This window comes from Artibeus jamaicensis, unplaced genomic scaffold (genome assembly GCF_021234435.1).
Source record: "Artibeus jamaicensis isolate MK-2021 breed Jamaican fruit bat unplaced genomic scaffold, CSHL_Jam_final contig_923, whole genome shotgun sequence".
Lineage (NCBI taxonomy): Eukaryota > Metazoa > Chordata > Mammalia > Chiroptera > Phyllostomidae > Artibeus > Artibeus jamaicensis.
In genome coordinates this window covers 6,309,304-6,325,302 of record NW_026522014.1, presented here as the reverse complement: position 1 = coordinate 6,325,302, position 15,999 = coordinate 6,309,304, and the positions used below count along the sequence as shown (strand labels likewise).

At 40.9% G+C, this 15,999-nt stretch overlaps 1 protein-coding gene across 3 annotated transcripts in view; it reads right to left on the bottom strand.

Annotated features, from left to right (window-relative positions):
* MIOS (meiosis regulator for oocyte development) overlaps positions 1–9,464 on the bottom strand; it is a 32,785-nt gene extending 23,321 nt beyond the window's left edge. The window contains exons 1-4 of one of the 3 annotated variants that reach the window (XM_037136692.2): positions 9,230–9,464; positions 8,255–8,389; positions 2,156–3,497; positions 1,730–1,828 (exon numbers count right to left, since the gene is read on the bottom strand). In XM_037136692.2, the coding sequence (XP_036992587.1) occupies positions 1,730–1,828; positions 2,156–3,449 (1,393 nt within the window). In that variant the 5' untranslated portion in view covers positions 3,450–3,497; positions 8,255–8,389; positions 9,230–9,464. The remainder of the gene's footprint in view (positions 1–1,729; positions 1,829–2,155; positions 3,498–8,254; positions 8,390–9,229) is intronic. The other 2 variants (XM_037136693.2, XM_037136691.2) reach the window with 2 other exon arrangements.
* Between the last annotated feature and the right edge of the window lie 6,535 nt (positions 9,465–15,999).

Here is a 15,999-nt window from a genome sequence, read left to right as displayed (position 1 = left end):
AATAATTGGCTCAATGAATAAATAAATTTACCTCACTTTACAGTAGTAAGAATAAAATTACATGGGGAAAGCAATTAGCACGACGTCTAATTCATAGTAAACACTAAACACATATTATTTGTCACAAAAGTTAAAATGTAGCTGTGTGTTCTAATAAACCTGACTAATAAACCTGTGTGTTCTAATAAACCTACAGTGGCCATGATGGCTCGACGTGTTGACTTATTATGTGTTAAATTATTAGAGATACCATTAGAGAAAGGAATATAACCAGATAAAAGATTGAAACATAGAAATGCCATCTTTGGCAGTCATTTCTCTACCTATTACTTTCACCTTGTCGGAACAGAAACACCTAAATCAAACAGAACAAAAAGCTGCAAGTCTAGCAACAAGGAACTCTTTCCAACAGTGGTTTTTAGTCTGGGTGAAGACTGCTCTTGACTTAAGTCAAGATACCTAGTTTGTCTCTACTGCGACAAAAACACAGATATTCTACCTTTCCCCTTGCTTTTCCTCAGATGTAGTTTGGTGGCTTTTCCCTAAAACCTATCAAAATACAACAAAACGGACAATAAACCTCAATGTGGCCTGACCTAGTATTTAGATAAAATACTAAATATTCTATAAACTTGGTGTTTAATTCTTTGCAGCAGTGGTTCTAAAGTCATGAACCACAGTATTCAGGTTCACCGATAGGGGTTATAAGGTATATCTGCCTTTCTACTAATATTAATAAAAACCAGAAGTTTCTAATTGAACTCATTCATTTTATTATTTACAACAAAAGATACTTTTTTGATGGAGAGTTAATGAGAATCCCAAAGCAAAATGGGTTTGAAAAGTAGTCCATTGCATCTTCATCAATGTGAACTAAAGTAATTTGAAAGTCCTTTAAATAATTATAAGTTTAATTAAAATGTTTAACCTACTATTATTAAAGAATAGCATTTTACTTTATATTATTTGTACAGTATTTATGAAAATCAAATTAAAAAACATGATGGAGCTATTACTTTTATTACCATTCTTTGACTAAATAACATGAACTTTTCCAGCAGCTTGCATTAGGCCCGAATTTGATTCCTATCAAAAGCTAAATACCAAATCCTAGGTTGGAGAAATGATTATAATATAAGCCACTATTTAAGTACAATAAAAAACAACTTTTAAAAAGTCAGTGAAAAAATAATAAATTTGGCTCTTTTGCCATCTTACTTTACTTTTAAATGGTTTATCAGGTTCAATCCTACAGTAATTCACACAGTCATTCAGTCATCAAGGGCTCTTTCAGGTAAGGGTCCTTTAGGTAAGGCCATAAGCAGTGTCATAATTATATACAGACCTTGCCATTACATAGCTAAATAAAGTAGGCAGGAAAATAAAAAGCTGTCTTCTTCAACTAAAAATCTTTTTACTCAGTTTTTATATAAGCTAAATACTATAATACAATTTGAACAACCAGGATCCTAAAAATCATCTAACGTGATACCTCTCAAAGTGGGTCTTCAAAAAAAGAACCCAAACCATCAAACAAATGAGTGAATAGATTTAGAAAGTCAGTACCACTTTACAGAACCATGATGCCCTCCAAAAAGTATTTTAGATATAGACAACTATGCATTTAACTAAACACTCACTAACATATTACCCCCCAAAAGAATACTTATGTATACTATCCTGAAATACAAAAATTATAAACATGTTGCAGAAATTGGAATTTTCTTACCCAGAGATGACTTTACAATTGATTTAATTCCTGCATAAACCAATGATCCTTTGTTGCCTGGAGATTTCTGGTCCATATCTTCTGTATACTGCTTCATGAGTATTTAAATGCATAGGAAATACTAGTAATGATACACAATAAAATATTTCAAAGCTAAATTTATTTTGATTTGGAGCCAATTCATAATTAGGTATCAGTGCAAGCAAGGTGCTTCTACTCTGTTGTAGAGCTATACTTTCTTCCTCCCACACAATCTGCAAAGCAGTATTTCAAGTTCAACAGTTTTAAACACTTTTACTTTGTAATATGTCTTATGTAACGTATATTTGCATATAAAACACTCAACATATTTATAGACTGACCTTTCGGCAAACGTCAAGAACATTTCTACCTGATTCATCTAAAAATTCACAACACAAAGGATATAGTGCAGAGTATACCACAATGACTTGAGCTGTGGATCATCATTTCCAGCTAAAATATGGTTTCTCCACACCTGTTCTGTATCGAGTCCGTACCTTGATAAAGCCCGAAGGCGCATCTTCGTTGCTATATCTTTTTCTAATGAATTATCATTTTCTTCTTCTGCGCATTCATACAAATGACGACCACAAGCCCACATTAAAGATGTAATTGGGCTCCAGGCCAGAGATATCCTTTCAAAAACAGTGAAATCGGACATCGTTCGGTTGGGAGTTACAACTATCATTCGATTTTGGCTTGTAGGATGCCAAGCAAAGGAAGCAATGTAATTGTCACAAGGTTGAACACTTCTTTCAATTATTGTGGGCTCAGTTTCATCACCAATGGGAGTGGGTGTGTGCTGCATATCATACAATCTAATAATATTACTATCCCTTGTTAAAGTGGCAAGCAGCCCAGTCCTAGTTGGACACCATGCTACTTTCGTTAAGGGTTTTGGTTGCTCAGTCAAAGTCAAAACGGGCTTCTCAAATTTTCTAAGATCCCATATTGCAACCTGACCTTCATAGAAGGAAGCAACACGATCATGGAAATATGGGTCTACTGTCACCCCCTGAACAGCTTTTGTATTTACAAACATTTTTTGGCTTGTATTCCGAAGATCAAATATGGCTAGATTACGATGCATACCAGCAAGCAGAAGTTTCTGGTCCCGTGGAAGCCAACAGAGAGAGAGACAAGCGTCATTCTGTCCTAATTCATAAAGTGGCTTTGTTACTAATAATGTTGTTTCAGTTTCACCTGCTGAAAGTCTCACTTTCTCCATGGGGACTATATCAGGAGTATATTTGCTGCAGATATCCCAAATCAGCACTGAAAAATCAGCTCTATGTTTATCTAGACCAGCAGCAAGCCAGTTACTATCCAATGGATTCCAAGCAAGGGTATTGCATTGTCGTGCATGTTTTGGAACAAATTCTTTTCCTATCAAATCTTTGAACTTTGAGTTGTGATCTTGGCCAAGACTCGTAAGTACAACTCGACCATTTGCTTGTCCAACTGCTAGGAGACATTCAGGATCATAATTGAGATACCAGGCAACACATTTCATATAGGGTGTATCTGAATTTATTGATAGTAATGTAGCTGCAGAGTCTTCAGATAAACGTAAAGATCCAGCTTTGAGTTCTGAATTCACAGTAGATTCCACATGATAAAGGCTCAGTTCTGAGTCACACACAACAAATCTATCAACCTGGTGTGGTGCCCACAGTATGTCAGGTTTGGTACCGCTCATGTTTATTGATGTGCTCAAAGTGTCCAGCCAGGTCCATTCACCGAGTATCTGTTTAAAAATGAAAAGTTTAAAGTGTTAACAAGATATAATTCTAGGTTGAATCAACAATTCAGAAAGTCAGGAAATTGTCTATACAGTCATTCTGTTTTTCAATCTATATACATTTTTTGTCTCTGTCTGCTATGAATTCAAGACAATATTTATTGACAAAAAAAAAAAAAAAAACACTTCCCCCCAAAAGATGAGCTGGTAAAAAAAACCTGAGAATTCCATTCTGGCTTTATTTCCCATGATCAATTATTTTAATTACATGTTACTAGTACCTTCAGCTTAACCTTAGGGTTAAAATAACTTCAGTGTGGTCAGCAAATGACATCATCCATTTGAAGAGGGTAAAATTTTAAAGAGTTTATGAATCATGTTACTAAGCCATAGTTTAGATCAGTACTAGCCATCTGAATTTTCTGCAATGATATCAATGTTCTCCATATGTACTGTCCAATATGGTAGCTAGTAGCTACATGTGAGCCACCGAGTACAAGAAATATGACCAGTACAAATTTTAAATTTTAATTAATTTTAATATAAATGGCCATATGCAGCCACTTTAATGCAGATTTCAAGTGCAATGTAAGACAGTGGCCTGTTCCCTGATTTTAACAGTAAGAAGCAACCCTAAGGCAGAAGAAACAATGAAATGCCCTGAGCAGGGCTGAGTTCCATTTCTAGCTCTGACGTATGTATTAGCTATATGGCTTGTAAAGGCCTTTGTGTTTGGGGGTCCTTTTGTTTATTCACCTATACAGCATAAAAGTTGGTTTAGATTAGGGTTTCTTAAAATTTAGTCATTTAGGTACCACCTGTGTGTTAAATTTAATATTTTTATTTAAATTGACTCATTTTTTAAATCTAAAAATTGATTTTAATCTCATAAGGTCCATGAATTATAGGTATAATATGCTAAGTATATTTTTTCTAACATACATTAAAATAAATAGATAACTATTTAAAAATGCTTGACTGTGTTTTACCTAAAATTGATAGGGGACTCAAGACTCGGAAAATTTTAGCTTAAGGTAAAAAGTTGTAAGTCTAGCAAGTAATGTGTATGTTAAAAAGCTTTTGTTTCAGAAAATACAGATAAGGCCCATCCTGGCTCCTGGGAAAAACAGCCAACCTCCTGGGGCACTGGCTAGAGATTACTGCCTGGGGACAAACTGGAAGCATCGGGGCTTTTGTCTTCCAGGGGAACAGATGACCAACCCCATCTTGGGAACAGCTAACTGCTGAGGTCACCAGTTTTGCAGCTTCTGAATCTGAAAGCCCTCACCACACCTTGTTGGTCCTTCCCTATCCCCCTTATGAAAGATCTGGCCAAGAAAGAGAAGGGAAGATGGTTTGTTAGGGTATGAACCCGCCATCTTCTTGGATCACTGGCCATCTGAATAATGCACCCGTAAAAGATTCAATCCCTGTTATTGCTTATTGGATTTGGTAGTGACAGGCAGGCTGAATGCCGTGTCTTTTCTGGTTACAAAATCACCCTGTTTATGACCAATGGTACATACATGCACTTTGGGAAACTGAATCAAGTAATCATTAGAGGCACTTTCAGTTTTCGAATCTATAAACTTTAAGTATCAAAAAGAAATTTTTGAAAAGATATCCTAGGACCTTAAACACAAACTAAAAACAGTTATGGTATAAATGATACTTTAATAGTAATGGTAATTATTATTAATTTTAATTTTAATAATAAAAGTTACTTACAAAAATGTAAATGTTTGCTTCTAACCAAATCTGGTTAAAGCAAATTATTATCTGGATTAAAAACAAACAAAGATATGTACACTCTTCACCCCAATTGGTATCTATACAACTGTGTTGTAAGTTCTTGAAGGATGAAGCTATGGTTCATTCATGTCTATAGACACAGAGCCTGGCACAGATTCCTAACAAATATTAAATAAATTCAACTCAAACACTCTTGCTTTACTTTTTGATTCTGTAAATGTTTCAGTCAGAAAATGTCAGTCTAGAATTTCAGTAGACACATGCACTGGGAAAAAACCTTTGAGAATTCTAATGCTGGCTTATTTCCTTCCTTAATAGATACGAAGCTCAACATCAATCATTTCAATTACATTGTTATCAGCATCCTCAATTTCTTCACTTCCGTGCCACTTTGGGTTTGCCTTCCCAACCCTGTATTAACCCAATTATTTACTGTCTTCTTTCCTCTATTCAGGTTGTAGGCAACCTACAACAGCTCTGCAAACCGACTCCATAAGAAATTAAAGTATATAACATGTCTGGCCTGTGGTGCTGGTTCAGCAATTGTCTGATTCATCTTTCTACTCTGGTTTTTACGAAATTCATCTTTATATAATATCACAGTGATCTTTTAAACATACCAACTTAAGCAGGTTATCCGACCCCTGCTTAAAATCCTATAATGGTTTCTAACTGCTCTTAGTACAAAGTTCTAAATCTTCAATATAACCTGTAAAACCCTACATACTTTGGCTTCCATCTCCTGCTCCAGCCTCAAGACATACAATTCTCCTCCTCCTTGCTGTATTCTAGCTACTTTGGGCTTCTAGATATAAACTGCCTCTCTATCATCTTTGCAAATGCTATTCCCTTTGGTTGGAGCATTCTTCACTTTCTTCTTGACGATATTAACACCTGCTTAAGCCTGACACCAGCTATCCTCTATCCCTTCCCAGTCAGCCTGTCTCTTCCACTAGATTATAAGCTTCATAAGAGAAGGTAAACTTTTGCTCTCCATTTGTACCTCTAGTACCCAGCAGAGTACTGGGCTGTTAATAATTATTAATTAACTGACTGCACTTGTTAAATCCTCCCTGTGATACTCATCACTGCTATCTCTAAGCTTTACAAATCTCCTCATGCTTCCACCCATTATTCTTCCTAATGGAGGTTAGCTCCAGCCAAGAGCAAAGTGACCACATTCATAACTGGTTCCAATGAAGGGCAAGAGCCCACAGTAAGCCACCCTAAGAGAGGATCACCCTAATACACTCTTTCATTTATTCTGTGAATGTTTATTGGGCATCATCTATGGTCTAGACACTGTTCTAAATGCTGTGAACACAACAGTAAACCGGGACAGATAAGGTCCCTGGTTGCCATGGACTGAATTCGTCCCCCCAATACTCATATGCTGAAGATCTAATCCCTCACGTGACTGTACTGGAGAAAGAGCCTTCATAGAGGCAGTTAAGGTTAAATGAGGTCATAAGGGTGAAGTCCTGATCTAACTGGAGTCCTTAGAAGAGGAAGAGATACCTAAACTCTCTCCCTACCATGTGAAGACATAGCAAGAAGAGAGCTATCTGCAAGCTAGGAAGAGAGCTCTTACCAGAACTGAACCATCCTGGTACCCTGATCTTAGATTTCCAGTCTCCTGAACTATGAAAAAAAGTTCCTTCTGTTCTTTAAGCCACTCAGTGAATGGTATTTTGGTATGGCAGCCCAAACAAGACTGCATTCTAGTACTGAGGTTATGTCTAATCTTAAAGAGAATTTAAAAATTTAAGAATGAAAAGGAAGAGAGGCACCTCATGTAATAACTAAGACAACAAAAAGAAGGAACAGATACTCTTAAGTAATGGTTCGTACTCTTGCCCTTACAAACAGAGGAAACCTCTAAATTGGAGGTATCCTGAGATCTGGCACACCTTCCATCTCACTGAAAGACAAATGCTTAACCAAGCACACTTTTTATCCAGGTTTCTATCCCATGACACTCTTTACATGAATGATTCATGGTAAGAAAACTTAGTCCCATGTGGAAAAATCCATCTTAAAAAATAGAAAGTGTTACTATAATTTTAAAAACTATTTGATTTACATGACATTTAATGGAGAATCATCAGCATTTCTTTGATGTTATGCATGTAAAATAGTTATATTATCATCCACAAAATCTGATCACAGTAACTCATTTAGAATCAAAGAACTTGAGAGTTAGAGACTAGCCAACCCGACTCACTGCAGAGGGCTGTGAAGACCAGATATTCTGGTTTTTGTCCAACACCTCCCCACTCCTGTTCTAGATTACTGCACACAGGAAAAAACAGCTCCATCATTTGCAGGGCCCAACCCAAACTGAAAATACAGTTCCCCTTGTTCAAAAATTCCTGGCTGGTGCAGATCAGTGGACTGAGTGCAGGTCTGCAAACCAAGTATCGCTGGTTTGATTCCCAGTCAGGGTATATGCCTGGACTGTGGGCCAGGTCTCCAGTTGGGGGCACATGAGAGGCAACCAAACACAGATGCTTCTCTCCCTTTCTCTCTCCTTTCCCTTCTGTCTGAAAATAAATAAAATCTTTAGCTAGCCCTGAACAGAGATGTACATCTACAAGCACCCTCTTAAAAAATTTATTTCTTTATAATCCAACACACAATATACATGGCATCTGGCTTATGAACATAGCTCAATAGGAGTACGATGGAGAACAAAGAAAACCGAACCTGGAGTCAGAAGACCTCAGTAACTTACTGGCTGAACCCAACCAAGTCCCTAAATACTCCAAACTACGAAATGGAGACAGAACCTAGCCTACATCTATCTGGCCAAGGGTGGCAATCAAATTGAGTTCTTCACTATGATTCCCTTAAACATCCTTGGCATTTAATGTTTTAAACATTGTAGACAATGACTGTAACAGCATAACCAATTAAAAAATAAATTTAAAAATATATATATAAAAAAAAGAAAAATTGGGAGTATAAGGGGTAGCATCTGCAATCATTACAGCTTCTACTTAGATCCTCACCTTCAAGTTTAACAAGTGCTCACTTCCCGTCAATGGTGTCAGAAGAAAGGAAAGCCATGATGATTCTGTGTTCCTCACCAGGAGATCCGTAATAGCATTATCCAAAAGAAATACAGGGTGAGCCACATGAATTTTCTAGTAGCCACAATGAAAAATAAAAATGGATGAAATTAAATGTAACACTTTTATTTAGCCTGACACGTCAAAGAATTATCCTTTTCAATATGTAATCAATATAAAAATTATCGAGCTCTTTTTAACTTTGTTTTGGTAGCAGGTCTTGCAAACCCACTGTGGATTTTACCCTGACAGCACATTTCAACCCCACGTGGCCACTCGGCTGTGGAGATCTATAATACTAAGCATACATGGGGACCAATCATCCTTTCACATTTTTTTTTATCGCTGTCTTCTACTTTTCTTACCAGGACCAATAACAGCAGTTGCAGTTTCAAAAAATTCCCACCATCACCATCTTCAAGGAGATAGCTATACTTAAAGTTATACAAAAGGCCTGCACAGGTCGTCATTTGCTAGGCAACTGAGTAATGCTCCGGACATACTTGAGAGGTTTTATCCTCTTGTGGAATTTTCATTACTCCCACCTGCAGAGAGCAGGGCTAACCCGTGACAGGCCCTTTAAGAAGTATGTAACAGAGTACAACCCGCGCTTGTTGCTATTCCGGGTAAACCAGGAATCTGAGGGCGACTCCCACGCTCCAGACACCAGACTGAGTCTCTGGCCCAAGGACGCAGGTCCGCGCAAACCCCCGGCGCCAAGAGTACAGCGCAGCCCCTGCGCCTGGGAGGAAGTCTCCACGCGCCCTCGGGCCGCCCGCAGCTCCGAGGATCCCTCCGAAGCTCCGTGCGGTTACCGCAGCGCGGAGCGCGACGGCCTGCGCCCCGGTTTCGAAAAGGCCCCCGGGTCCGCCCCCGCCTGTCCTCTCAACTGCACTCTTAGCCCTAAACTCTGACCTTCCTTTCAGGAGAGGGGAGACTCCGACCGGGCCGCACTCACCGACCTGGGGAGGTAGCGCGGCCGCCGCACAGCAGCTTCCGGCCCAGTGGCCGCCCCTTTCTCCCCAGGAGTCTAGACTCAAGCAAGATGGCGGTGCAGCCAGTAACTTGGGCCCACCCAACCTCGGTCCAGGAGACCCCACAGCGGCGCCTCCGCGACGAGCTGCGGCTCCTGGGACTCGGAAGGGGGGAGTTTCCCCGCCCGCAGGGCCCGCCCCTTCGCATCCAGAGAGTAGCCCCGCCCCAGGGCGTGGTCACTACTTGGGAGGCCCCGCCCTCCTGAGTGCCTAGGTCTGCTCCCACAAGCTGGTGTCTTTAACTCGGCGGCCAGATCCCAGGAAAAGGACCTGGGCGACTTTTTAGAGCTGCGTTACAGTTTCAAGAACTTCAAACGCTTTAGTTCATTTGATCGGTTTAAAGTTCAATTACAAATGGGTGGCCCTTGATGTGGTAGGAAAGTCAGGGTATTTGGTTCACGATTTATTCACTCATTTTTCTCATTCCACGAACTCGTCTGGCGTGTCTATAGTGTGTCTGGCACCAAAGCTGGGGACACTGGAGTGAACCAAAAAGACAAGGTCCCGGCAGGAAGCAGGCAATTAAAGTAATGCCTCTTTGGGCTTAATACAGTGCTCCAGGGCGCGGGGGGGGGGGGGGCGGTGCCCCCTTAGTTTGGGGGAGTCAGGAATGCTTCCTTGAGGCCCAGTAGGTTGAGACATGGAGGATGAGTATGGGGTTAGCCGGGAAAGGGAGTAGAACAGAGAGGGTTGGAAGGGAAGAGCCGTCTTGGAAGGAGGAAGAGTCAGTGCAGGGTCAGGAGGGAAGGCATAGCAGTGGGGAAGCAGTGGAGTAGTATGAGTGAGCAGAGGAAGTGGGGAGAGATTAATTAAGATGCTGTATCCGGTATTTGGAAATCAGGTCAGTGAATTTAGATAGAATTTTTCCTAAAGGCATTGGTGGAGTCATTGAGAGATTTTAATCAGGCAGGTGGTGTTTTAATCAGGCAAAATCAGTTTTGGAGAGAAAAGGGAAAGGCATAGGTTAAGTATCTGAATGAGAGATGATGGGAACCAAAACTACCAGCAGTGTGGAGTGCGGGTATGGAGAGAATTGTGCGGCCTGGGGAGTATTTATTAGGTGGCGTGATTGACTACGTGAGTGACGGGAAATGAGGAGTCTAGAATTTCGGTCCCGTAATTGAGTGAATGCCACAGTTGAATGCAGCACAGGTGTTATATCTGACACAGAGGCTTTCTTCAGATGCCTGGCGATCTTTGCTGGTCCTGTTCATGCTTGAGAGTGGATGGTGTTGAGCTTTTGATGACTGAAATAAATGGTCTTAGTCCTGATGACCTTTAAAGCAGATTGTTTTGGTAAGAGGATGAGTTTGGGGAGAGTATTGCCTGTGGATGAACCCCGCCATTGGAGAAGTGGAAGCTGAAAAAGGTGCTACATGACTGAGGGGAGACACCACAGGATTTATCACTTCAAATACTATCTTGCCAACCTTCTCAATGGTTTTGGCTCTGGCCCCAAATCCCCATGTGCAACCTCAGATTAACACAAGTCTCCTTCCTAACCGCTCCTCCCATACAGGCCCCCTCATGCTCAGAAGGTGACTTTACTTCCTACTTCAGAAAGAAAACTGAAACTATTAGCTTGGAATTTCCACAGCCCCTGCTATTTTCTTTTTGCATCCCCCACATCTTCATTCACACCAATTCTTACCTTCTTCTAACTGACATAGATGAAGAGAGCCCTATAAGTTTCTCCTCTTCTGGTACCTTACAGTGTAAGAGGTCCTGGTCTGGGCCTGTTAGGAACTGGGCCACAACACATAGCAGGAGGTGAGCTTGAATGTAAGGCGCTTGAATCATCCCAAAGCCATTCACCCACCTCCCAATCTATGGAAAAATTATCTTCCACAAAACCGATCCCTGGTGCCAAAAAGGTAGGGGATCGCTGCACCATCAATTTTCTCCTCTTCCATATGTCTTCAGCCTTTCCATTTCTACTCCTTCTGTACCTTCAACATGTGTTTGAGTCATTCCCACTTTTCTTCTCAAAGGAGAGGATGGTGCTTGCTCTCCCTAAACCCACATTCTCCTGTCTTCCTTGAATTCCCTCCACTCAGGATGTTATGCCCACCAATCCACCAAAACCTTCTTTGCTTGCCTATTGTCGTCTTCCCTTTCTAAAAGGTAGGTACCATGTCACCAATTTTCACTGTTATCCCTCCACCCCCAAGTGTTAGCAAGGTGCCTGGTAACCCAGTTAGAGATGACAATTCCTTGGCTATCCTTTCAACTTGTTTGGCTAGATTGTTACAGAACACAGGCCGGTGGGGAGGCAATTATTGGCCCACCCAGGAACGCCAAAAACTGTTACAGAACATACCCACACATAGGGACAAGAGGGGGACACTATATACTATTACCAAAAGGACCCTCCACCAGGTTCATTATGTCCGCTGCCAAAGGAAAGATATCTCTCAATGCCAGAGGTTTGTGGAAAGGAAAGGAAATGTTTAAAGCTACACAGACTTAAAGTAGTGACCCAATGTCCCCATTAAAATATCAAAGTCCTTTTGGATACCCACAAATACCCAAAGTGCTTCCTTCTTCCCCTGCCCTAATTCAGGGTACCGTAACTCTGGAAAAGAAGCAAACATCTGTGTTTCAGGCCGCTGGCACCGTCAGCTATGTCACCATCCAGGCGGGATGTCTAATTAATCCAAAGCCATGGGGCACCTTCTCATGGTCTACTGGCAAGAGTTTCTTTTAGCCTTCTTCCAGACAAAGTCTCTCCTGCTTCCCAGGCCACGCAGTCAAAGGGTACATCCCAAAGCCACGTGGTCCTCTTCTACCAAAGCTGAGGGCGTCCCCACTCTGGCAAAGCCAAGTAGAACTCTCTATCTCAATGGCTGTCAGGAGTCCCCACTCTGCCAGGAGCACATGGCTCTCTCCTGAATGACTGCTGTGTCTCGGTTGAAATCCCCATGCCAATCTTCCTCTGCAGCCCCATTTCTGACTCGTCCTACAATCAGTTACACTTGCCAGCACTCCCATATCCTTCCAACTTTACTGGACTGCCATAATGAGACTGGCAGGCAGGGCCCCGTGGCATGGAGCCAATCATCTCTAACCTCTCACATAGGCGCTGTCACCTGGGGGACCTGCCCCCAGTTATATCTTGGGTGGAAGTCACTTCCATCCCCCTGGCTCAGAGCATGGCCACAGCTATTTAACATATCTATGCAACCAGTTAAATGTTATAGATATGTTAAATGACCATGCCAGAGGTTAGCTGCAAAGCTGTTGCTGTATAAAACAGCTCTCCATGGCCCTGCTCCATTTGTCCCTCCCCCCAACTCACACCTGTGGTTGGGGGGTGGGGGTAAGGACATCTCGATATTTCCTGGACACCTTAAGTTCTGGACCCCATTACAAATCCCTGTTTGGGGCCCCCCTCTTGGCTGCACTCTGTTACAATATTACAAAGTGACACTGTATCCAGTGACATGTGAATACAACTGGGTTATGTCCCTTAAAAGAGAAGCTGCTTGCCATCCACTTCCTTTTCTCCTTTTCTGCTGTCTGGAAAATGGCAAAAAGTAACACAGACTAGAGATGGAAGTCGTGTATTATATTAAGGAAGGAAAAACTACCCCATTAGTCTAAGTACGGGCCTAATTTAGGGAGCTGAGATATCTGTAGATCAACCACAGCCTGGTGGACAATTACAAGGGACATAATAAATTGTATTCTTTTAAAAATTAGTATTCGTTTGGACCCATTTGCTATTGTGTTTTAGCCTATTCCCTAACTAGTGCTCAGGAACTTTGTCTGCTTTGATCTCTCATAAATCTCCTGGACCTGAAAGAGTGAATAGTACGGAGCATGTGCACAGGAAAAATTTGTTGAATAAGCCCTAAAATTATTCTCTACTCTATAGTCTTCTCCAGCTAATATCTTTCCTATTGTATCTAAGCTCTTGGGAAAGTGTAATTTTTCTCATGTTTCTGCCGCTTCCCTGAACTTTAAAGTCCCACAGGAATAAGTGGCGCTTTTTTCATTCTGCTTGGAAACTGATTCCCCTTCTCCACTAACCTGTGTTTCTTGTGAGTAAAACTGGATTATGTCCTTTAAAAGAGAAGCTGCTCGCCAGGCACTTCCTCTTTTCCCTTCCTGCTGTCTGGAAAGTGACAGACAGCATTTTCCTTATGGGTAGTGAACCTGTAGTATAGAACTTTGGATTTCCTATAGGGCCCCTGTGTAATAAATATTCTAAAATATTTACTGAGCGGCAGAATGCATGGTATTCGTGGGAAGATTACAGTGTGTCAGAATTTAACAGAGTGGTCTGAGGTTACACTAGTGGTCTTTATCAAACAATGCATTTTTAAGTATATTTTATTGATTATGCTATTACAAGTGTCCCATTTTTTCTTACTTTTATCCCTCTCCACTCTGTACCCCTCTTCCTTCCAGCAACCCCACATTAGTTCACATCCATGGGTTGTACATATAAGTTCTTTGGATTCCCCATTTCCTATATTCTTAACATCTCCTTGTCTATTTTGTACCTACCATTTATGCTTCTTATTCCCTGTATCTTTCCCTCCATTCTCCCCACCCCTCGCCCTCCCTGCTGATAACCCTCCATGTGATCTCTATGTCTGTGATTCTGTTTCTGTTCAAGTTGTTTGCTTAGTTTGTTTTTGTTTTTGTTTTTTGTTTTTAGGTTCAGTTGTTGATAGTTGTGAGTTTGTTGTCATTTTACTATTCATAGTTTTGATCTTTTTTTTATTAGACAAATCTCTTTAATATTTCATCTAATAAGGACTTGGTGATTATGAACTCCTTTAACCTGACCTTATCTGGGAATACTTTATCTGCCCTTCCATTCTAAATGATAGCTTTGCTGAATAGAGCAATCTTGGATGTAGGTCCTTGCCTTTCATCACTTTGAATACTTCTTTCCAGGCCCTTCTTGCCTATAAGATTTCTTTTGAGAAATCGGCTAATAGCCTTATAGGAACTCCTTTGTAAATAACTGTCTCCTTTTTTCTTACTGCTTTCGGGATTCCCTCCTTATCTTTAATCTTTGGCAATTTAATTATGATGTGTCTTGGTGTGTTCCTCTTCAGGTCCAACTTGTTTGGGACTCTCTGAGCTTCCTGGATTTACATGTCTATTTCCTTTACCAGATTGATTGGGGAATTTCTCCTTCATTGTTTTTTCAAATAAGTTTTCAAATTCTTGCTCTTCCTGTTTTCTTTCTGGCACCATTATGATTCATATGTTGAATATTTAAAGTTGTCCCAGAGGTTCCTAAGCCCCTCCTCATTTTTTTGAATTCTTGTTTCTTCATTCTATTTCAGTTGAATGTTTATTTCCTCTTTTTGTTCCAAACTGTTGATTTGAGTCCCAGTTTCTTACCCTTCACTGTTGGTTTCATGTATATATTTTTAAAATTTCACTTTGCATAGCCTTCACTTCTTCCTTTATTTTGTGGGGCCATACTCAATCAATTCTGTGAGCATCCTGATTACCAGTGTTTTGAACTCTGCATCTGATGGGTTGTCTGTCTCCTCATTGCTTAGTTCTTTTTCTGATGTTTTGATCTGTTCTTTCATTTGGGCCATATTTCTTTGTCTTGGTACACCTATTGTAAGGGGCAGAGCCTTAGGTATTCACCAGAGTGGGGCAACCCATGTCACTGCGTTGTGGTGCTGTATATGGGGGAGGGGTCAGAGAGGGAACAGCGCCACTTACTCAGCTCTTGCCCCATTTTCAGTCACTTCTCCTGGTACCAACAAGCAAATTGCATCGTTGTGGTGCTGATTCCTGGGCGGGTGGGATAGTGTATGTTCTAGGACCCTGTGGGCCCCTCCAACAGACTCTCCTGTGAGACTGGCAGTTTCTCCCATTGCCTCAACCCCCACAGGTATTTACAGCCAAAGGTATTGAAGTTTTCCTTCCCGGTGCTGGAACCCTGGGTTGCTTGGTTTGTCTAGCTCCCTAGTTGTTCCTCCTGGTTTATCTGCACACAAATGTGTGACTGCCCAGTCCTCCAGCCTTGCCACAAGTTCTCTCTGCCCAGCTGCCCATTTCTGACCCTCCTACTGGTCTTGATGAATGTTTGTTCTTTAACTCCTTGGTTGTTGGACTTCCATACAGTTTGATTTTTTGGAAGTTCTGGTTGTTTTTTGTTTTTAAATTGGCGTTATCCTTCTTTTGGTTGTGGGAGGGAGTGAAGCATATCTACCTATGCCTCCATCTTGGCCGGAAGCCCAAACCAAGACCCAAACAATGCATTTTGTTATGGATGCCAGAGTTGCTAAACTTCAGTTTCAGGGTGTTTTTGTGTGTTTGCTTTTGTTTTTAATTTAAACTTTTTGGTCTCTAACAGAATGTTATTTTTTTAAACTCCTTCATTTTTTATTGTGGTGATCCAGGATAGGATTTTCTTTGTTGTGGTTTTAAACCAATAAAGGACTACAGTTTTACTGCTAATATCCTTCCTATGACTGCTGCTCTCCCCAGCCATTCAGTTACTACTGGAACATTCTCTTGGGTGTGTGCCTGGCTAATCCCAACTCCCTTTATTTCCACATTTACAACATCAGTCTTTACCTGAGGGCAAATTTTGCTATTAGGCATCAAGAGGAAATTTTGGCCCTGTAAACATGTAACATAGCTTTGTAATCTGTGTGTAGATATTGA